The sequence below is a fragment of the Manis javanica genome, chromosome 2 (assembly GCF_040802235.1).
Source record: "Manis javanica isolate MJ-LG chromosome 2, MJ_LKY, whole genome shotgun sequence".
Taxonomy (NCBI): domain Eukaryota; kingdom Metazoa; phylum Chordata; class Mammalia; order Pholidota; family Manidae; genus Manis; species Manis javanica.
The window spans coordinates 31,718,973-31,742,912 of NC_133157.1; the positions used below are offsets into that span (position 1 = coordinate 31,718,973).

General features: G+C 43.8%; 1 protein-coding gene across 1 annotated transcript in view; it reads left to right on the forward strand.

The window, feature by feature from the left end:
* Nucleotides 1-23,940, forward strand: part of GABBR2 (gamma-aminobutyric acid type B receptor subunit 2) — a 328,260-nt gene that overhangs the window by 191,823 nt on the left and 112,497 nt on the right. The window contains exon 7 of the mRNA XM_073227151.1: nucleotides 9,163-9,399. Coding sequence (XP_073083252.1) covers nucleotides 9,163-9,399 — 237 coding nt within the window. The remainder of the gene's footprint in view (nucleotides 1-9,162; nucleotides 9,400-23,940) is intronic.

Consider the following 23,940-nt stretch of genomic DNA (forward strand, 5'->3'; position numbering starts at 1 on the left):
TTCTCTGCAGGGAGGCAAGCTTCACAGTGCCACTGCCTCTGTCCCCCAGCTTCCCCACAAAGCTCGTGTTCCCCTCTGCTTCCCCAGGTATTCACTTCACTGGAATATAGGCGGTGTGGCCATGGGCCCAGGAGGAAGTGTGGGATGGCCTGTGGGAGATCATAAGCAATGATGGCAGTGGCTAGATTTGAATCTTGGCTCCACCACTTCCCAACTGGGTGGCTCTGAAAGATGGCTGCTTTTCTATACCAATATCTATAATCCCCCATCCATCCCAGTAACAGAACTCTGGTTTTTAACTAGGTATGTTGCAACCTAGCTGAAAATGGATATTTCTCAGCTTCCCATGTAACTACTAATGGCCAGGATTCTAAGGTGACCCATTAAATATAAGTAGAAGTGTTATATGAGACTTCTGAAAAGCTTCTTTAATAGGAGAATTTACCCTTCTTTTCCTTCTTCTTTGTGTTGGTTGGAATATGGATGGGATGACTGGAGTTATAGCAGCCATCTTGGACCAAGAGATGACCTTGAGAAGGAAACTTCATTCTAGGACAATGGAGCACAAAGATAGGAAACTGAGTTCCTAATTACACTGTGGAGCTGCCATTGTAGCCCTGCACTGCCTCACATCTTTTACATGAGAAAGAAATAAGCTATCTCATTTAAGTCACTGATTACTTTTTTTCTGTTATATACACCTGAATTGGGTGAAATAGTGATAGTGATTAACAGTGATACAGTGACATTGGGCAAGTCATTGATCTTTCTGAAATTGTTTCTTATCTCTAATACTGGGGTAGTAATATCTTTTATGGATCTATAAAGATTAGATTAGGTGAAAACAGAGGAAAGTGTCTTGCAGAGTGCCAGACTCTCAGTAGGTGCTCAGCAAACTGTAGGTCTCTTCCCTCAGCACAGCAGCTTTGGGGCAAGGGAAAAGAGTAGTAAGTCAGTTTACATGCACATATGCACAAATCTGCTCTGGTTTGTTACTGGGATTTTACTGAAACTGTAGAATAATTTAGGAAAAACTAACATCTTAATAACATATAGTTTTCTAATCTATGAATTTTGTATATCCCTGCATTTACTTAGGTCTTCTTTCATTTCTCTCAGATATTTTTTGTAATTTTCTGTGTGGAATTCTTACACATATTTTGTTTGATTTATTCTAGGTATTTGATGTATTTTGGTGAATATATGTGCAAATTACTATTGGATGCATATGTAGGGGTAGAATTTATGAGTCATAGGTTATGCATATGTTCAGCTTTAGTAGGCATTGCCAAACAGATTTCTAAAGTGGTTGTACCAATTTACACACCCACCAGAAGTGATTGAGGGTTCCAGTTGGTTCACATGCTTGCTAACATTTGGTATTGTCAACTTTTTAATTTTAGCCAGCCTGGTGGGTGTATAATGGTATCTCATTTGGGTTTTAATTTATATTTCTCTGATGACTAATGAAGTTGAGCATCCTTCCATATCTGTTTTGGCCATTTTGATATCCTTTTTTATAAATTGCCCATTGAAGTCTTTTGCCCATTTTTCCACTTAGATTCTATACCTGTTTCTTATTGATTTGTAGAAGTTCTTCTTATATTCTGATTATGAACCCTTGGACAGTTATATATATTATTTATCTTCTCCCATTCTGAAACTTACATTTTCACTCTATTAATGATGTATTTTGATGAACAGAAATTCTTCATTTTAATGTATTCAGTTTATTAGTCTTCTTTATGATTGGTATATTTGTGTCTTGTTTAAGCATCTTGGCCCACCCATGCTCATGAAGACACTCTCCTATCTTTTAGAAGTTTTGTTTTACTTTCACATTTAGATATAGAATTCATATGAAATTGATTTTGTGTATGGGCTGAAGTAAGATCAAGATTCATTTTTTCCCCTATAGCTACCCAGTTGATTCAGGACCATTTACTGGAAAGTCCATCATCCTCGCTAACCCCCGTGCTATAACTTTGTCATAGATGAAATGACTGTGTAGCATCAGTCTGTTTCTGGACTTGCATTCTCTGCTGTTGGTCTATTTGTGAATCCTGTAACCAATACCACACTGCCTTACTAACTAAAGCTTTATAAGACTTGAAACCTAGTAATGTAAGTCCTTCACCTTTATTTTTCTTTAAGATTTTCTTGGCCCTGATATCATTTTTCATTTAGATCTACTCACATATTTATATCTTATATTACTTTTCATCCCTTCCTCAATTTCTGTTTTTGTTTATGATCACTTTCTTTCTGTCTGAAGAACTCTTGGTCATTCTTTTACTGTAGGTTAGCTGGAGACAAATTCTCTTCTTTTCTGGCTGTCTGAAATTTTCATTCTTTCACCTTTAATTTTAAGGGAAATATTCACAAGATGTATAATTCTACATGGTCTATTATTTTCTTTCAACACTTTAAGATGTCATTTTACTGTCTTCTGGCTTCCATTGTTTCTAATAAGTGAGGGGTTCAACTTGTTCTTTTCAAGGTAATGTATCTCTTTATTTTCTCTTTCTAGCTGCCTTTAAGGTGTTGTCATTATTTTGGTCTTCAACAGTTTTACTGTGCCATGTGAAGTGAGGTTTCCTTTAGCTTTACCTTGATTGGAGTTCACACAGCTCATGGAATTCCATGGATCTCTGGATTGCTGTGCGTTTGGAGAAATTCTAGCATAATAATATCCCTTTAAATATTGTTCCTGCCTATCCTCTCTTTCTTCATGTTCCAGGACAACAATTATACATTTACTCTACATTTTTAACATATTCCATATTATCTTACATTGATTTTTCATTTTCTATTTTTTCCTCTTTGTGCTTCAACATTCACTACTACTAACCTTTCTTTCAGTTCACTAACCTGCTTTCTGCTATGTCTAATAATGTTGTTTCATCCATCTATTGAGTTTTTAATTTCAGTTATATTTTTTATTTTTAGAATTTCTGTTTTGTTCTTTTTTTCTTTCATAGCTTCCAACTCTCTGATGATATTTGGTATCTCTAATCTGTTCTTGAACATGTAAGTCTTGTTATTTTAAAGTCCATGTCTAATAACTTCAATATTTGGATCACCTGTAGGTCTGTTTCTATTGTCTATTTTTCTTTTTTCTTCTTTTTCCTTTTCTAAATTATTTGGTCCTATTTCCTGGTGTACTGGTAAATTTGATTGTTTTAATTGGATATGAAAAATTTTAGAGGCTATATATGGTATTATCTTTCTCCAGAGAAGACTCACTTCTCTTCAAGAAGTAGCTAGACTAAGGGAAGATCACCTTAATCCACTCAAGAATGGAAATGATTCCAGGCTTGGTTTTGGTTTTTATAAGGCCTGGTCTATGTTTGTTTGCCCTTATTCCTAGTGTTTGTCCTTCAGTGTTCTCAACTGAAGTCCTGGGGTGTTTACCGGCCTGGATTAGAGCTTTTTTCCTTCCTGATATTATGAGCCAATGAATGTTTCTGCTTATTTTCCTAGTCCCTCAGTCATACTTCTTGCTTAGCTTCTCAGCCTCTTATATTAGGCAACTTAGTTATCATGAAATATTTCAAGTACCAATGTGGTTTCAAATGCAGAACCACGTTTCTGTGGTTTCTTTTCCTCCAAGACCTCGGCCCTACAAGTCTTCCTACCCTGATAGCCCTAAACTAAAGATTTTTGTCTTCCCTCCCTGTGGGACTGCTGAAGACTGATTCCATGCTTTCTGTTTCTGCTACTAGCCTTCCTACTTACAAATCAGCAAAGGCTGCAAGGAGAAACAGCAAAGAATGTTGGACTTTTCTGAAAATATGCCTCTTCTCTCAGGAGCTTGCTCCTCGAGTCTGAAATGTACTGGTTGTTTTCTGATGCTTTTGAATAGCTATTTTTGTATTTTATTCTGCTTTTCTGAATGTTCTTCATGGAATATTTGGTCTGATATAAGCCTTTCATCATAGTCAGAATGAAAGTCTGAACCGAGACTATTTTGCTTAAAAGGTGGAGAGCAGGGCATTGGGGATGGGGCTAGCCCATGACTGTCTTCAGCTCTTTGAGGGGCTGATGTGTATAAGAGGGAGCAGACATGTTCATTATGGCTCATGGGAAGATGTGCAGCCTGAATACAGGTTATAGAGAGAGGGTGTAAACTCTACATCTGGTAGTCTCATACACATCAGGCATTCCTTAAGCAGAAGGCTCTGCCTGAAGAGACAATGAGCTTCCAACACTGGGGGAGTCTGAAGAGCTCAACTAACGTCTAGAAGTTGCTACTGAGAAGATCCAGTAATCAGATTGTAGGAGGGACTCCAGCAGTAACCAATTTGTACATTCTTGAAATATTAGAAGATTTAAAAAAATACAGATGCCTAAATTATCTTACAGATATACTGAATCAGAATGTAGGGCACTGGCATCTGCATTCTTAACAAGGACCCAGGTCATCTGCACACTGGAGTGTAGGAGCCAGTAGACTAAATATCTCCTATGTGTACCTTGCAAATGAGACCATTTGATCTTAAAATACCACAAGGTATGCTAGCAAGAAACTCTGCCAGTTTTGCCACCCTGAGGGTGGCATTTGGAGATGTAGAAGGGGATGCATCCTGATCCTTGTCTCTTCTGTACATGAGGGTCCCCTCTGCGAGAAAGCAGGACTCCACTTGGTTCTGTTGGAATGATAGACCCATAAGGTTTAGTCACATTGTGGGTTAGCAAGCTTGTGTGGGCTAGCCTGGGAGCCTAACCACTATTTATAACATAGTTTCTGTGGGAAAATATGTTCCAAGTTTCAACAACTGCCTTTCAAAAATATGCCGGAGCACAACTTCTCAGTAATTGGGACTCTTTATATAAAGTTACTTTCTCAGAAACTTTTAGAATCTCATGACAAACTTAATCTCAGAGAATGAGTAATTAATCAGCTTTCAGTGTCAGCTTTTACACTGGAAGAAATTCTTCTGCCCTGAATAATTGTAGGTCTACTTTAACAACAACTATTATTTTTTCTCCGACAACTGTGTGAAGGTTTCTTCCTGCTCTCATTGTTTTGCCCAAGGGAGACTGGCGCTGGCTTCACCTGGGAAGTGATGAATGGCCTGGGATATAATGTAGTAGCAATGAGTCCAGCTTGGTGCTTGCAGTAACAGTGAGAATGAGGTCACCTTTCACAGCTTAGCTACACCTGTATCCTGTTCCAAGGACTCTACCCACAGAAATGAGGTCAACATCCATATTGATATTGTTCTCCACCCCTTTTGTCCCCTGTCCCCTGGACAAAGAACAGTTTTATGAGACAGAAAAGATAGAGACTTACAAGTACACATATAAAAAGTATATTTGATTGCTCCAAGGTCAAACTGAGTAAACAATATGATCTTGGCTCCCCTACTGTCCCCACAAAATAAATAAATAAATGAACAATACCAAAGAAAGTAAAAAATCCCATTCATTTATCCTTTAGTGAGACCCACTGCGAATATTCATCTCAGGTCTGGACCCCCAACTTTAAGAGGGTCATAGAAACCTTGAAGGATGCCCCAGTGGCATGTTTGGGTTAGGACAGAGGCCAGGAAACATCTGAATGTAATCACTGGGTTGAACAAATAGACTCAAAGACAGATACCACCAACCCTCAGATGCCTTTGTGTATGTCAGAGAAAGCTCACAGAAGCAAAATCCAGGAGAGAAGAAGTCAAAGGGGCCTCATTCCTTTTATGCTTAAAGCCATTAATTAGGGAAATATACTTTCAAATAATTCTTAAGCCTTTTAAAACAGCCAATAGCTGAATTAATAAGTAGAAATAGACCAAAATCATATTTAAAAAATCAAAGAAAAAGTAGCCAAATAGTAAAGGATGGAAAATAACAGGGATGCATTAAGACAAAACATTTAAAAATGTGATTATCACTATAGCAATACAGTATAAAGAGGAAATGCACCTAAGAAATAAAAACTGCCATCCGTGTTTGGAAGAAGCTCACTCTAATCATTAATCAGAGAAATGCAAATTAAAATTAAACGTAGATATACTTTGTTTCTTAACCTAACAAATTGACAATGATTTTTAAAAATCAAAATACCTATTGTTGTCAAGGATGCAGGGAAATGGGTACTTTCATACACAGTGGGATTTTAACGTTTCATATTTGGGGAGACTAATTTGGCCAGATATATGTGTGAGGAGTGTTTAAGTTTTTTATACTCTGCTTCAGCTATTATGCTTCTGGGAATTTATTCTGAAAGGAATAATTACGAGTGTGTGTTCAGAAAATTTAGATACAAGGACACTTTCTGCAGTCCTATAATCAGGAAAATTTAGAAACAGTGTAAATGTCCAGTAACTGGAAATCAGTTAAGGAAGTAAAGGTAGGACACCCATGCACTAGGGCACCGTTGGCCACTGTCAGCACATGTGTTGCTGCAGGCTCTGGTCCTCAGGGCATCCTGGGCCAGTAGCTCTGCTGGGTGGCCAGGTTGAACATGTCATCTTTACTATTAATAGCACTAGCTGGAATTTGTGGGGCACCTGCCACGTCTGGGACACTGGACGGGGCCCTTTGCATTCTTCATCTCACTGGATGTGCATAGCCGCCCAGCAAGGGAGGACTCAGAAACATGCAGGACTCAGCACTCGCTCCAGGCTGCAGTTAGCAAACCACAGAGCAGGAGCTAGAGGGCAGGTCTGCCTCCCGCCAAATCCTGTGCCCTTACCACTGTGCCAGGCTCCTACCTCTACTGCCAAGAGGAAACTTCTTGATCACCTGATCCAACCTCCTCATTCCTCAGATGGAGAAACTGAGGCTTAGGAAGATTCTCCTTAGGTATTGTTTTGGGTTCTGGTGACACCTCAGTAAGCAAGCCAGATAACATCCCGGTCCCCATGGAGCTTAATTCTAGTTGGAGGAGGGAAGGGTGGAACAACACCAAATAATCAAGGAAACACACAAGTGGGAAAATCACAGGAAGTGAGAAGTACAGTGAAGAAAAGAAAACCAGTGGATGGAGAATGCCTGGGCTGAGGGGTGTTTAGAGAGGGTGGTTCAGGGAAACCATCCCTAAGAAGTGGCAAGTTGACAGTTGAATGCTGAGAATATCAGCAAAGAGCTGGGGAAGAAGCTTTCTGGCAGAGGAAACAGCTGGTGCAAAAGCCCTGAGGTGCAAACAAACCTGATGCAATCACAGGATCCCAAAGTTGTAAGGAAGAGAGTGGGCGTCATAATGGGCCCTTTCACGCTCCCACAGGGGTGAAATGGTGAAGGATGAGAGCCAACTCCAAGGGACACGGTGGGTGGAGGAGCGTGACTGAGAAGAGGCTCAATGAGTTGGGCTGGGCTAGAGACAGTGCTGCCTCCTTGGGCAGCCCTTGAATTTGAGGAGTTTGCCATGTACTTTGAGTGATGAACAGAATTTGAAGGCTGGACATGATGCCTTTCTGAGGAAAAGTGTTAGTGGAATGAAGCCTTAGTCATTCCATGGGAGCTGAAACAAAAAAAGAAGACGTAGATTTGTTGGCAGGACACTAGCGTTCCCGTTTGGTCCTGCAGAATTCCCTACTTGCAGGGCCCACAGGGAGGACTGGCCATTCCCAGGCACATGCATGAGTGACCCGCCCTGCTGACACCTTAAGCCAAGGTCAAAAGGGTCACCCAGGCTTCAGCCACAGGGAAGCCCGGCCTTCCCTGGCTTAGCTGCACACCCTCCTCGGGCACTAGAGCCGGCCCTGAACAACTTGGGATGGTTTTTCAAAAGGCAGTTATGTCCTCAAAAGTCAAAAATGAGAGAAGCAGCAGAGGTGGAATGGGACCAATCTAGCCACACACACACACACACACACACACACACACACACACACACACACACACACACAAGCTGTGTGACCTTGGGCAAGTCTCTGGACCTCTCTGTGCCTCAGGCTTCAGGTAGAGGAGGTAGGTGTGACCATCTTGGAGGGCCCTTCCCAGTGTAAACTGATGAGGCTATGGTTTCTATATATAGTTTGTCCCAGAAGAAGGTTTTTCCTTAGACTGAACCAGAGCTCTGATGACACTTCTGACAGGGCTTTAGAAGAGACTGAAGAGAGGTCCACAAAGGGGCTGAGGATAGTGGGTTCCCCTGGGGCAGCATCCATTTGGATGTGTAAACCTTAGGGACTGGAGTAAAAAGGCAGTTTCATTACTTTGTGGCCACAACCCAAATGTTAATACCACCAGTGAAACTCTTTTATGAAATTCAGTTAAATGGGAGAAAAAAATTCTCTTTTTAAAATGCCAAATATTTTCAGACTCTGTATATTACAGAAGAGGAAAGAGGAGCGGGCATGGTATGGGGTGAAAATAGCCCTTACCCCTGGGCACCTGGTACTATCTCCAGGCCCCATGCTCTAGAAAGGCCTCGCTCGGGCCCCATAATCCACAAGGCCACTGGATTATGCCCACCTGGGGCCTGCACCATCTTCCTCCTGGACCGTACCCTGAATTCCCTGCCAAACCAGCTGAAGCCACTTGCAGGGCCGGGGTAGCTTCTTGCCTGACCAGCCCTTTTGGGGGTGGACTGCACTTCTGGAGTGGTCAGGGGGCCAGTGATGCTGGAGGGGGAAGGTAGTGTAGACTGAGCTTGGCTGGGCCACAGAGGTGGGCTACACAGAAAGGCCAGCTCCCCTGTGCTGCTGTGTTCAGCCTGAAGTTCTGAGGAGCCCCAGAACTCTGAACTCAAACTTGGCCTTTCAGATCATTAGGAAACTATATTCATTATGGGGATGTAGAAAATATTTTATTAAACTGTTTGCCTGTCGATAACTTAAATATTTAGACATATGGTATGTGTACTTTCATATGTGTGTGTACTCTAGCCCCAGGCCCTGTAAATATCAGGGGGAGGCCTGGTTAGGGCGTATTATTTCTTTACCCTAGCTTTGCCACACTGCCAGGGTTCAAATCTCAGCCCTCCCACTCACTAGCCACGTGGCCTTAGGCAAGTCAACTTTCCTGACTCAGTATCCTCATTCATAAAATGGGGACAGTAATAGCACCCACTGTACACAGTTGCTGTGAAGATTAAATAAGATAATGCATATAAAGAGCCTAGCACAATAAGCCCTGGAGAGTCTCAGCTCTCAGCACCACATGCCTGATGTCCTTGCCAGCTGTAACTTAGTGTTCCTCGGTCCCCTTGTTTTCCAGACTCCACAGCAGTACGAGAGAGAATACAACAACAAGAGGTCAGGCGTGGGGCCCAGCAAGTTCCATGGATATGCCTATGATGGCATCTGGGTCATTGCCAAGACGCTGCAGAGGGCCATGGAGACGCTGCACGCCAGCAGCCGACACCAGCGGATCCAGGACTTCAACTACACAGACCACACACTGGGCAGGATCATCCTCAATGCCATGAATGAGACCAACTTCTTCGGGGTCACGGTCAGTCCCACACCCCTGGGGTTCTGCTTTCCTTAGTGCCCCTTGGGGACATACAAGGCAACAGGGTCTGTGTCCCATGCCTTCTGATGTGCAGTCCATTCTCTTGGGTTGTTGAAATAACTTCCCATGGGCCAAAGGATTGCAGGCTGCCAAAATGAGGGCCAGGTACGGTGATGTTCTCTGACATGCTAGGAAAATGCTTTTCTCTAACTCATGGATTTCAAAGGGCAGAGCTAATTGACTACACACAGAGCAGGTGGAATTCACCAGGTGGTGGGGTGGGGTATGCCCTCAGAAGCTCTGGACCCAAAGTCATGTTCAAATCCTGGGCCTTCACTTTCAAGTTACCTTTTTCAAACCACAGAAGTTTCATTCCCAACATGGAAATACTACCTATCTTGTGAGGTAGCTATAAAACTTAACCATTACAAAGTAAAAAACTGATAATATTTGTTGAGCAAGCCATTTGCTCTGAGCCTCAAATCTCTCATCTGAGAAATGAGGAAAATTAACAATAATAATCAATAATATTTATTGAATGCATATTATGTTCTAGATACTATCTTAAACATTTTATGTAGATTAGACTCAATAATGTATGCCCAAGGCTAGGCACATAGTAGGCACTTAATAAATGCTAGCAATTGCTAATGTTAGTAATAGCTTCATTGCATCTGTATGCCATCTGTAGAAAGTAGGTGCCATTATTATCTCCACTAAACGTGAGGCACCTTGAGCTCAGAGCGTTTAATTTCTACAGCTAAAGGTAGAGCTGGGATTTGAACCTGGGTCTTGCTCTTAACTGCTGCATTACACCACTTTCTGGTAGTGGACATAAGTGGTAGTTATTTATGTCTCATGATGTGTATTAGTCACTGACTCTGCTCACAGGAAACAAGGAAAATTTTTTAAAGAATAGGTTGAAACAGCTAAACACTGTCCTGTGTTCTAATTTAAAAAGTCATTTACAGAATCAGCCTGGCCTGGGGTATTAAGAGGAGTTAATTGGTGTATTTCTTAAATGTTCCTATTAATTTATACATGAGCTCAGATTTGCTGGTCTGATGATGGGCCAAGGCTTTTGCAGGTGCTGAGGGTGTAGACAGTGGTATGGAAGCCCAAGTGGGTAATATGGTACAGATGCAGGGGCAAGATCTAGACACAAATAACAAAAAGAGGCTAAAAGTGCTCAGCAAATGGAAAAAGCTATGTAAGCCCAGAGGAGTTCCTGTGACCTTTGATGAAAACGTCAGGGAAGCCTTTTTGGAAGAGGTGGCATGTGAGCTGTGCCTTAGACATGCAGAGAAGAGGCTTGCAGCCTGGCCAGATGGTGCGTGGTGAGCAAGAGAGAAATGCATGTGTGCAGGGACAATTACTTTTTGGGGAACATTGGAAAGGAGGAGGATGAGGCTGGGAAGGTAAGATGGGACTCAGTTCTGAAGGAACAAGCTATGACAGGCCAGCGATTCTCCAAGTGCGCCTTGACCATCAGTTTCAGTGCCCACTGGCAGCTGGTTAGAAATGCAAATTTTCAAGCCCAAATCAGAGTCTCCTGGGCTGAGGATCAGCTACGGTGGTTTAACAAACCTTCCAGGTAAATGTATGCACACTTGAGTTTGAGAACCACTGATCTGGGAGGTTGGGAGCTGCTGAGGTTTCCTAAAATGTAGTAGATTTCCAAAATCCTGTATAGGGCCACTCTTGACCTGAAGGCTCCTGGCATCTCTCCCACAGATCAGAAGCAAAGACTCTATTAGTTATGAGCAAAGCCCATGTTTATAGTACAGCATAGATTCACACTGGAAACTGTAACAGCTTTCCTCAGACCAGTGGTTTCAATTTTTTTTTTAATCCTCAGAACCTCTTGTAACATCTCACATGGTGGTGATATATATATATATATATACACACATATATATAACACCGATCAGAGAGAAGCCTCTTGGTTTAATGGAGGAGGGACCCAGAGCCCTGCCCGCTCAGCCCCCTCTTCCGGAGGCCCCTCCTCAGCAGGGCTCCACAGAGCGCCAGATGCCTCAGAGTCCTTTCTCTTCCCAGTGCACGATCACAGGCTGGGCCTCGGAGCCGGTGGGGTTTGCCCAAGGCCCACCGCGAGCACTGTGGCAGAGCTATTTCAAAACGTGGGTCATCTTTTCACGCTTTCTTACTTAGTAGAATGAATTCCTAGTAACCCAAGTTGAAGCGGCTGGATAGAGAGCCACAGAATCTGGGAGCGTTCTGCTGCTGCCTCTCATCCTAGACCTCGGCGTTTTGCCTAGATGCCTGATGTATCTTAGTTGGAGATAATTTCTAACTGCTTCTAAATGCTCCCTTTCATCTAAGGCAAATAATACATAATCCCTAGTCGATGAGCAATTAGATACCACTACTTGAAGTGCTTTACATGGCTTGAAGATGAATTTCTTTTAATGGGAAATTCCTTGACATGTATTTATGCCTGTTTCAGTTTGTGACTCATAATTCAGCAAATGTCAGAATAGAAAGCAGTCTTAACCTATTCATCCTCAAATTCACCCCTCGGTGTTGGAGATGGCATCTGAGCTTTCAGAGTCACGTGGAGAGATGATTCGGCAGCGCCTGGATGGTACTCTGATCGGCCCTGCGCCTACCACACTCCGCACCGTTTCCCTTCTCTTTGTGCAAGTCCCCTTTACTTGAGAAAGGTTGCAATAGTGCAGCAATACTTCGTCCTTTCTTCCCATTCATCCTTATCCCCTTTGTCACATATTAGTATGTGCTTGTCACCAGGTTGTAGGCAGGTTTAATTAAAACTGTCTTCTGATCAGAGAAAAAAAGGATGTCTTTTGATAAAATAAAAAGTGTCTCTGTGGTCCAAGGGGACCACAGCAGGCCAAGTTCAGCCATAAACAAAGAGAAAGGAAAGGAACAGGAGTTGGAAATAAATTGAAGCATTTTCTATCTGCTAGAGGGTTTTATTATACAGCACACATGTTATCCATTTTCCACTCTCAGGCAGACACTTCATTCTGGGTCACCCTCATTCAGCATGTTTACTATACGGAAAACCATTTAAACACATTAAATTAATTATATCCGTGACTCAATTTCAATTGATTCAACATGCACACTCTTGCCTGGGAGCTGGGCCTGTGGCTCTCGGTTGGTGTATTAAAGAGATTTCTTCCATGCATCCCAGATTGGGAATCTGGTTTATTTTGGGGTCCAGCTGTTTTATGTTCTTAGGAGCTCTCCTCCAGCTACTCTTCTCTGGGAAAACTGGGAAATGGGATTCTGTGTCCCTACCTGCACACCAATGGCCTGGGGGTACTCCCACTCTGGATTCCCTGAGTGCATGGTTCTGATTTTTGACCCTATTATTATCTCTATGATCTGCAAATCTCAGAATGCTTCCCCACCTGGAAACCTCTTTTCTGCTGCACATGTAACCAGAAACTCAGGCTAGAATTGGCTCTTTAGATCTCAAAAGCCCAGAACATTTTGAGACTCCCAGCTCAGCAGTGTTCATCTAGAGCAATGATTCCTAAATTTCTATATGTATGAGAACCTCCCAGTAAACTTTGCTAAAAATTCAGATTTCCCAGCCCTGCCCCAGAACCTCTAATTAGGTGGCTTTGCTGTAGGGCCAAGAAATTCACATTATTAACAAGCAGTCTCCATGATCTTTGAAGAGCAACCTTGAGAATTGCTTGGGTCTCAGGCAGTGCACACACATACACATATATACACACATGAATGTACTTTTTTATTTTAAACCTGTCAGAAATATAGTTGCTCCTACATTCATTCATTCCTTTAGTGTAGACCCTGGGCTGGGTTCTGGGAGCTGGGAGCATAGAGAAGAACAAAGTATGGCCCCCTGTCTCAAGATCTCCCCACCCAGTAGGGGAGATAAGCAAGTAGATGAATAATTCCTGGACACTATCCAAGGTCTGCCCAAGGCCCTTGGAGGGTGGACTCCATTCTGTTCACAGAAGTAAAGACCAGGGAGCTATCCTCAATTTTTTGCAGCTCAGTAAGCAAAACTCCATGTGTGGATAATTACAATGTGGCCACACTGTGGGTCCTCATCCTGTGCATGTGCTGGGGAATGAGGATGCCAGTCAGGGTCCCCGACTCCAGCTCTCATGGAGATATACTGTGGCTTAACCAACTGCTCCAGTTAGGCTTATCTACCAAAGATGCACTAGATTCATCAACAACCTTATATGTGTAACCTTCAGAACATGCTTGGGAATGTGTGCTAAGTATCCAGGTAAAAATCAAAGCTTAATTCTCTTTGGTGATCATTTTTTAACTCCCCCCAGTTTCTAGTCTCTTAAAACAAGGATGACATACCAGCTCCCCAAGTGGACAATCTCTTTGGCATGTCAGACTGAGGTATGATGACCAGCAGTATATGCCCTTTAGTAAATGTTTCTTCCGATTTTTCTTCTAAGTGGACACTCTGGTTACCTTGCTGTGCATGTGACAGGCTAAATTACTAGAATCTTATACCATACCCCATTATGAAAATATAATACATGTAACATTTTTCCTCTAAAGTTACTGAGGGTATGTACCCCAGATTTGGGAGGGGGCTCTGAGGCTCCCAGGAACATTTGACCATGGAGAAATTGAAAGAATCTCCTGGGGAGTATTTTAGATTATGAGATGAGGGAGCTCATTCTTGCTAAACTATTTTCCATGACTGCCTCCTCACTCCCCATGGCTGGACCTAAGGGAGAAGTGATTACAGCCACCAAGAGGGTGACCTATAAGTTCCTCCAATAGGCGTCCTTACCCCCCACCCAGCCTCTCTCAGTCCAAGCCAGCTGCAGATTTGGACTGCTCAGCTTAGCATCTGTACCGAGAGATCGGCAGCCTCAGGTTCAGGCCTGTTACCTCCGATGGCTGTTCCTCTAACTGATCTCACCAAGAAGGTGATGAAGAACAGCGGACAGAGATTTGCAGAGTTTATTGATCTATTTGCTTTTGTTGCTGGTGAATAGGAATTCAGCCTTTGCCAGTGCATCCTTTATACTTCAAGTTTTTATACAAGAGTTTTTAAAAAAATTATCTCTACCAAGACTCCAATACTGCTGTTCTCTTCCCACTGCCAACATTTTACCTGCAAAGAGGACATGATAAAATAAACTCAGTTTGGTTGGAATGCCAATCTCTCCAGGTACTTGGAATCAGGTAGGTAGAGGAAGCCAATGAGTTCCTTGTCCCAGGGAAATCACACAGTTGGCTGAAGGCCCCGTGTACTTCACACCCACTATTGTGTAGCCCTGCTATGATCCTGAAGTTGTGCAGTTGATTTTTTATCCAAATAAGACATTTTAAACAACATGTACACACGAATGAGTCAAACATTGTGTTAGAGTTGGCCCATCTCTCCTGCCTGTAGGATCTTTGGGGATTCTGGCTTTATTCTCCAGTACAGAGGTTAACCTTAAGGCTTCCCACCAGCCATCCATTTGTGCCTTACATTTGATACTACCATTTAACCCATAGTTTTTTTGTTGTTGTTGAATTTGAGGGAGATAAGAAACAGAACTAGGAACCCCATCCGGAAGTGGAGAAAACTCTACCAGTCCAGGATTTGCCACCCCCCCTGACCCTGCCTGTTTCTCCAGTTGGTGCTTGAGGCAATCACTAGCAAACTTGTCAGAGGCTCTGCAACAGTCCAAGTGTGACGGTCTACTGTGTGTCCTAGAAAATGGGGCTCAGCCCAGTGACCTCACGCTAGCTCCTCACACCATGCAGGGTTCCCTATTCTAAGGCCTCTCTTTCAGAAGCCTCTCTTGGTTGTTACTCAGGATCGACAGCAAACCCTTCCAGAAATTCCTCTGCACCCCACTGGTCTCCACCCCATCCTAGACCCTGGGAGTTCAGTGGAACTGCATCATACACAAACTTAATGTAGGAGCTTATATGAGAACCTAATTTCTCTCCTTCTATTCCCTGGCTAATGGGACAGCCCTTGAACTCAGCTAAAATGCACTCTTGTGTGGGGCATGGCAGTGATGAACAATGACAGGAAATCCATATTTGAAAATTCAAGCCAAAGGAAACCACAGTTCACCTCTTAGAAATGTGACCTTGGGAAATTTATTTCTCTCTCTGTGCCCCAGTTTCCTTATCTAAGGAGGCACTAAGTCTGTTTCACACCTATAATCTCATTTAGTTCTCTCAACAGTAAACAGATGTATTAACCTGCATTAAAGTTGTAGTGGTTGAATATCAAAACAGAAGGGAGCAAACCCTGCCTGTAAGCAGGACCGCTCTCAGGTTCTCTACCTGCTGCCACTCTCTCTGGGGATTTGACAGTCCCCTTAAATGTGGAAGGCATCTGCCCCAGACCTCCCTCCTGATCCTCCCCGTCATCTAGCTCTGTGCCCCTCAAACTCTCCCAGCCCTAAGAACTGCCACTCAGCATTATACACGAAAACTAACTGCGACACACGCTGCTGGTGCCCAGCTGGACGCTGGGAGTCCTCTCAGGGGGCTCGTTAGGCTGCCCACCCTCCAGCTGTGCCGGTGTGCCTGCTAATGGCTCATACCTTGGGGAACTGGAGTTTCCTGGCCTGGATTCCTGGACTTCCACCCCACCCTAGCAGTCTGCAGGGATGACTGGCTGGTGTGGGGTATGACGCCCGTGCCAATCCCCCACAGAGACCCCTAAGGGCTTAGGCTGAGGCTAGCCCTCCCCTGAAACCACATCCAAACTTGGCTTCTTCCCTTCTCCTCTCTCCCTTACAGGTTTCTCCTGGGAACGTGTCCTTAATAAATCACTTGCACACAAATCTCTATCCTACGTTCTGTCTCTGGGGGACCCAATTGAAGACACTTTAAATATTTTCAACAGGGTATTTTTACTGTAACCTAATCTTTGCATTAAATTGAGCACCAGCCCTTCCCCCTTGTCTCCCCGACACCAGGCAGAGGATATGGGCATATCTGCCTTTCCCTGGTTGCCTTTTGCTCCCACCCCTGCCTATGTCATCAGCCTGTGGGATTGTTGGGTTTGTCCCCTAAAGGTGGCAGCTCACAGGTTTGCAGGGACCCCAGATTTTCACCCTTCTGGTCCCCACCTGTGCTCATGCTTCTTCACCTAATGCTTTACACCTGGTGGACGCTCACTGAACACGGGTAACTGGTCTTAACTTTGTAGGATTCAATCTATAAATAATCAAGAAATTCTGTCACACTCTCCCACCCTCCTGCCTTCCAGGCTTTGATAAACTAAAAAGACTTTTTCTACCCAAGAAATAAACAGAACTGACAACAAAAGAATTAGCAGGGTCTCTAGTTCTTAAATCTGCTAATAGTGATTCCCACATTCTTGCTGTGGTAACTGGCATCACGAGCTCACACAAGCAGTGCAAACCTGCCTGGCAAGTGTGCGTGTGCTGGGGTGGGGGTGGAGGCTTTTGCTCCTGCCTTCCTGAAAAAGGCAAGAAACCCACGTGTTGCCCCCCTCCCCAGGCACTCCCATCAGCACCTCTCCAGGGCTCAAGTCCCAGAGCCTGAGAGGGAAAGGGAGTCACTGATGAGCCCTCTGTGCTTCAGACTGTCAGGAGCATTTCCTAGAATAATTGCTAGCAATAAACAACAACTATAATAATATTCTTCGATGTGTGACTGCCCTGTGTGCAGATACATTCATAGTCTCTACCTCCTCTTTTCCTCGATGCAGTTACATTTATTAATGTAATGCTGATAATAGCTATAACAAATGAGTTCCTACTGCAGCGTCCTAAGCCCTGTACACGTGTTGTTGAATGTGATGCTCACAGCAGCCACCTGGTGGGGGATGTGTAATTCCCAGTTCCTGGAACCCTCCTCCCAGTGAGCGGCATACAGCTCTCACCTAGGTCACCTCTCTGCCCACGCGACCTTCCTCAGTGAGACCTCCCTGACACCCTATTTAAAATTTCTGGTCCCACCCTCTTTGTTCTTCTTCACAATAGTCACCCCCATCTGACCTGCTACCTATTTTACTTACTCATTGTTTTGTTTTCCACTGTATCCCTAAGACTTAAAACCAGGTGCCTGGGACATAGTAGGTGCTTGATTAATATTTGTTTAATAAATGAATGATTTAGATACTTTGGCCATTCATAGATTTTAAAGAATAGGCTGAGCAAAGATAAATGATTTACCCAACCTCCTATAGGTTGTGACAGCCTTTATTCAAAGCTGCCCAATCTGGCTGACTCAGTGTTCATGCTGTTAACCATTTAGGTTAACCATTTCTTAACCATGAATTCAACAAGCATTCCTAGCACCCCCTCTTAAGCCAGCTCTGGACAAGGCAGGAGGAGTAAGATGTAAGGGTTGCCCCCAAGGAACTCACCATCTGAACAACCATGTGAGACACTGCGGAGCGGGGGCAGGAACCCCTCTCCCCTACTAGGGGTAGTGGTGGAGCAGGTTGTGGTCTCCTGCTCTGCACTGGGTTCTGTGTTCATTTGCCCGTTACCACTGGACAGTGAGCCTATGAGCACCTTGACTGGGACAAGAGCCCATAATTCTCTGTGCACCCCTGGTGCCTAGTATATAACAATGGCCCTTAGTCCATGAAACACGTTTGTTGACTGAAGGAATTGGGAAGTTGTAGCTCAGCAAGGCAAAGTAGCTATACTGGGGTCCCACTGTGTGTTACTGGTGATCCTAGTTCAAAACTACATCATCGGTCTTCTGATTCTAAATGCAGGTGTCTCCAAATCTTGGGTTCTTGGGTGCTGCCTGGCTGCCCTCCACCCATTTATTTAAACACAATTACAAATGACTGCAGATAGCGTACAGCACAGGAAAGAAACCTACTCCTTCTGCTGTCAGATAAATTTGAAAGATCAAAATAATGTGGTTTAGCAATTTGTTTGAATTGATGCCTAGCCTTCCAAAGCTTGCAAGTTTGACTTCCTCAAGTCAGGGGAAAAAATAGCTATTTCCTTATGAAAGGCAGTGTGGGGGAGTGTATCATCTTAAGAGAGCTTCAACAGAAACCCTATGTAAAGACTCTGTCCGGGTCTCTGTGGGAAACAAAGGAAGGAACCTTACTAACAATTACTGTAATGACAAATGTCAGGATAATAGAAATGGCTGTAGTTCTGAATGCTCAATATATGCTGGGTGCAATTCTAAGCTTTTAAATGCATTATCTCATTTAATCCTCATAACAACTCCCGTTACATGACTGTGTCTCCCTAAAAATCCATATTTGAACCCCCAACCCAAAGTACTTCAGAATGTGACCTTACTTGGAAATAGGGTCATTGTAGGTATAATGGTTAAGATGAAGTCCTACTGGAGGAGGGTAAACTGATACAATCAGTCCTTATAAAAAGGGGAAACTTGGGCACAGACCATGCACACAGGGAGAATGCCACATGCAGGTGAAGGCAGAAACAGCATGATGCTTTACAAGCCAAGCTATGCCAACTGCCAGTGAGCCACCAAAAGCTGGAGGGAGGCACAGAACTGTCACCCTTACAACCCCAGAAGGAACCAGCCCTGCCGACACCTTGATCTTGCACGTGCAGCCTCTGGACCTGAGAGACACTAAATTTCTGTTGCAAAAGCCATCCGGTTTGTGGTATTTTGTTGAGGCAGGCCTGGCAAACTAACACCGCTTCAGACAATGGAGACTGTTTTGACAGCATTTTGCAGGTGAGAAGAGTTAAAAAGAAGTTAAATAATTGACCCAAGGTTGGACACAGGAAATCTAACTTTCAACCCCCATGGTTAATCATTACCTTACACCTACACCAGGTCCCCTCCACTGGGGCCAAAAGAACTCCAGCCAGAGCAGGACAGGACTGCAAGGAGCCAATGAGACTCCCCTTCTCACCAGTCTGCTGCCCAGTGGGGAAATTGTAGCCTGCAGTGACCTGCTGAGTGCAAGGCAGGGCTGAAGCCAGGACTCTGACCCCTCTTCACTGGATGGGCAACTCTTCTTGATGCCCAGCTTCTACCACCTGGGGGGATGTTCTCCTGTCTCCAGCCAGCCAGTCCCAGAAGCAGCATCTTACATTTTACTCACTTCTTCCCTGACTGAGGGAAGGGAGGGTATAACCTCATGTTACATGCTTTTCTTATTCATGTGCTTTAAAATAATTTTACATTTATTTTTTGGGATACAAAAACATTTTTCATTATATTATAGAAAAATGTAAAAAGCACAAACAAGCACCAGAAATCAAATCAAAGTCATCCATAGCTTCACCCTTCAGACAGGTCCACTGGGCGCTTTGAGCACTTATGCTTCACATGAGATGAGATCTTTTCCTTTTTTAATTCCTTCACATTATAAAACTTGTTCTGTAGCAATGGTTCTCAATCTCTTCAATTCCATCCTTTTTTTTAATTGTGATAAAATATACATAATATGAAATTTACCATTTTAACCATTTGTAAGTGTGCCGCTCCATGGCATTAAGCATTCACACCGTTGTGCAACTGTCAACCACTGTCCATCTCTAGAACTTTTTCGTCTTCCCAAACTGAAACTCTGTCCCCATTAAATAGTAACTCCCCATTAGATGTGGTCATTTTAAAGCCATTATATAATATATTATGAGGAAGCTGACTTCATTTATTATTTACTTAAAAGTACTCGTAAAGATATCATAAGTAGTTTAATTTTAGAGGGAAATTATAGTATTTGCAAGCTACCTCTAACCAAATAGTTATCAGCCCAGCAAAAGTTTGGTTGTCTTTTCATACAGAAACCTAAGAAAGTACATTTTTGAATGTGAGTGTAAATAATGAGCAAACATTTGAAAGTAAATAGTACAGTTACACAGTAGTGATATTCCCATTCCTGAGGAATACTCAGATAAAGGTACACCCTGATCCTGTGTGAAAATCCAATCTGAAGAGCTCAATAATACAGCACAGGCATTTCTCTTTGCATGAGACCAGCATACCCTGGTGCGTGTCAAGGTATGTTAGCCTATGCATTTGTGAAGCGGGATGGAGGTATCCTATGACCAGGGGAGGACAGCTGACAAGAATTTCAGCTGACAAGACACCTGGCTTTGAACCCTCTTGGACGCCTGCCCCTCCTGTGTGTGCTCATGCAGGGCTCACTCACATGCACTCCCATGTGACCCTGCGTGATGCCAGCCCAGTGTGAGAGGGCAAAGGAGGCTGCAAAGATCTATTTTTTCATGGATTTACAACACCCCCAACTCCTTCTCTTTTTATCCGTGGATTTCAAGCTTCCTAGAATTCTTGCTTAACCGGTAATTGGCCAGTAGAGACATGGAGTCTGGTCAGGGCACTGTAAATTGTGGAAGAGGGGTGGAGAGGTACAGGTCTGGGGGATGCCCCCCTCTGTCTTCCTGAGAGGCAATAGCGTGAAATGCTTAGCAGCACAGACTCTGGAGATAGACTTCCTAGGTTCACATCTTGGCTCTACTTGCTAGCCAGGTAAACTTGGACAAGAACTTTGTCTCTGCACCTCAGTTTTCTCATCTGTAAAATGAAACAATGCCTTAGACTGGGCTGTCTGTAAATAGACTCTGAGATGGAGCATTGAGTGCTGAAGGTTTGGAGGGAGAGTAAGCTCAGGAAATACGCTGTGAGGAAGTGAGGCAGCAGTTTTGGGCAGAGCCAGAAATTGATCTGAACTTGGTTGCCACTGAGGCCACAGCTGATCCTAGGAGAGCTCTGGAGCTAGGATAGCCCTCAGAGTTGTCCAGAGTGAGACAAGGGGACTGGCCCTTGTATCTTCTCAACCAGTCACTAGCCATGGCTGGGCCCTGGGAGGGATATATCCTGGGGCAAGGCAGTTCCCCACGGTGGAGGGGAATGTGGTGCTGGCACCCTCAGTAGCCAATAAGCCCAGGAGCCAGGGTATAGTGGCTTAGGCAGAGCAGAGAGCTGAGCTGAGCTCCTCAGCGTTCCCTGCAAATAACAGCAGGGCTCACCTTAAAGGCTTGTGGGGATTAAAGAGGTTTGTACATACAGAGAGCTGGGACATAGCAAGTGCTAAATTAGTACAAAGAGGATGAGAAGGGTGCATTTGGATACCAGCTGCACAGTCCTCTAGTCTTTCAAACACCTGTGATTCATTTTTCCTGGAGACCTTGGGGTTGGTGAGTCCCATCACTGCTCCAGCAGCATTCTTACAGCTCCTGCCACCTTTGGTGATTCCCATTCTCACATTCATATGCACATAAGCAAATGCACTCATATGTACATACACCCCCGCCATATATGTGATTTATGTATTCATGTTCGTGTGTACAGCTGTTTATCAATCTATTCCACTGGTTTTCAAATGTGCTTTCCAAAGAGATTCTACATTTAAGCCCAGTATCATTGTCCCTCATTTAACATTGACAGTAACATTAACACTACATTTAACATTGCTTTTTTTTTCCCCAAATCTGCTCCTCAGGACACTTTGTTAACCCTCCTTTTTAATTTGAAAATTAGCAAGCAAATTTCTGCAGTAACAAAGAGGCAGCAAAACCTTAATAGGGAACAGGCCCAGACCTCAGGCTGGCTCACTCTGGGCCCCAGGCAGGGCCTGAGGCTAGCCGTGGCAGCAGGCCCCTGACAGCGCCACAGAGGCAGGAGAGGAGATTCTTAGCTGGGACCCAGACCTCCACTCTTTGGTAGCTGTGTTTGAATTTAATGTGTACTACAGAAATATAACTAGCATTTATGGTAGCAAGATAAGGGTTTTTTTTAGTGTTTTAAGAGGCAGAGACTTAGTAAAGAAAAGCCCAGATGGTATGTGGATGCTGCAAAAATCATGACAGTGGCACGTGTATGATGGAGGTTTCAGGAACAGTGACCTCCTTATTGCTTTATCTTTATCTTGAAAGGCACTGTGTTCTTGCTCTTAAAAGGTTAAGAAAATGAGTCATAAAAGAGCGAGAAAGAGAGAGGGAGGTATAGGTACCAGAGCCGCAAACAGTACCACACTTCTACACGAGTGTTTGGTGGTAGGGTTCATTTCTCTCACCTCTCTGTGCTCAGTGACTACTGAGCAGTCTGGCCTATCTTTGAGTCTCAGCTGATTAGTAAATGAACAAATATATAAAGGATATTTTTATCATCACCTCTGGCCTCCACCTCTCCCAGAGCTGCCCTGGGCTTTAACCATAGTAGATATGCAGGAAAGTGGCTAGCTGCTGGGGTTGGGAGGACAGATGGGTGGAGGGGTGGGCGGAGGAGTGGGCAGGTGGATGGGTGAATGGTCGGATGGCTGTGTAGGTAGGTGAATGAATATAGATGACTGGGTGGTGGCAGGTAGACAGATGAATGAAAGAGTATGTGGGTGAGTGGATGGATTGATCCATGGATAGATGGTAGGTGGGCAGATGGGCAGGTTGGTGGTTAGACAAAGCTGAATGAGTGGGCGAGCTGGTCGGTGGATAAGTAGGTGAAAGGAAGGGAATGGGTAAACAGCAAGCTGAGAAGAGGTAACTGCAATTCTGTCTGCTTCATTCTTATCAAATCACATTTTCTCTGGGACTATCTGCAGAGGTGATGACCCCAATGTCTTGACTCTTTTTCTCTACAAGTCCTGACCTCCAGAAAGTGTTTGCTGCATTTTCTGATGTGAGGCACCATATTGTCATCTGACTCACGGCAGTGCATGTTTCATCTCATGCCTTTATTCTTCACTCACACTTCACCCTTTCAGCGACTGGGCCTCATTAAAGTCTGTCCTCTCCCCAGTTACTCTGTGAGGAAGTTCCTTGTTAGGGCATTTCTACTGTGAAATGTATCACACCCACCCATGTGAGTGCCAACCTGAATGCTAAGGACTGTTATTAGCAGATTTAGCCTCGAGATGTTTCAGAGTTGTCAGCTCTGATGTTCATAGGATTATATTTTCAAACATCATCACACATCCTCCATGACAGACTTGATTACTGTGATGAACTAGTTTTTCTTCCTCTGAGAAATGTTCCCCTTGCAAAAATGATTCTGAAAACATTTGAGAAAAAACCGCGGAGCCAAAATGATGGGACACCATCTCGTCTGGGTGGCTCTTGTAGCTTGCTGGGGAGGCAGCTTGTCATGGTAGAGCGTGCACAGGCCAAGGAGTCCTCAGACCTGCAGTTGCATGCTGTCCACCGCATCTTAGCGCTGGTGACCTCAGGGAAGTCTTTGCATTCTCTTCTGCAAAGTGAGGCCCATCACCAAAGGCCCCTTGTCGGATTGCTCTGGAGATGAAATAAGGAAGGTGTATTGCAAACTGTAAAGTGCTATGTGTATAACTGAGGGATCCATGATGAGAAAAGAAAGCAAGCCATACCCCATATATATCTTCATTTCTTTTTTTGGTTTAAACAACAGGAGAATTAGATATTTACAGTGAAAAAATTAACTATATATCCAAGAACCAATAAGACACGTTTTCTGGGCTCTGGAATGTTGACTATCAGTGCTAGAACCACAGCATAAAAATTTGACACAACCACAGAGAAGTGACTGCTTCCCTTTGCTCATTCACTTCTAAAAATATTTACTACAACCTATAGTATGAGAGGCATGTGTACTGATACAGATACAACACTGAGCAAG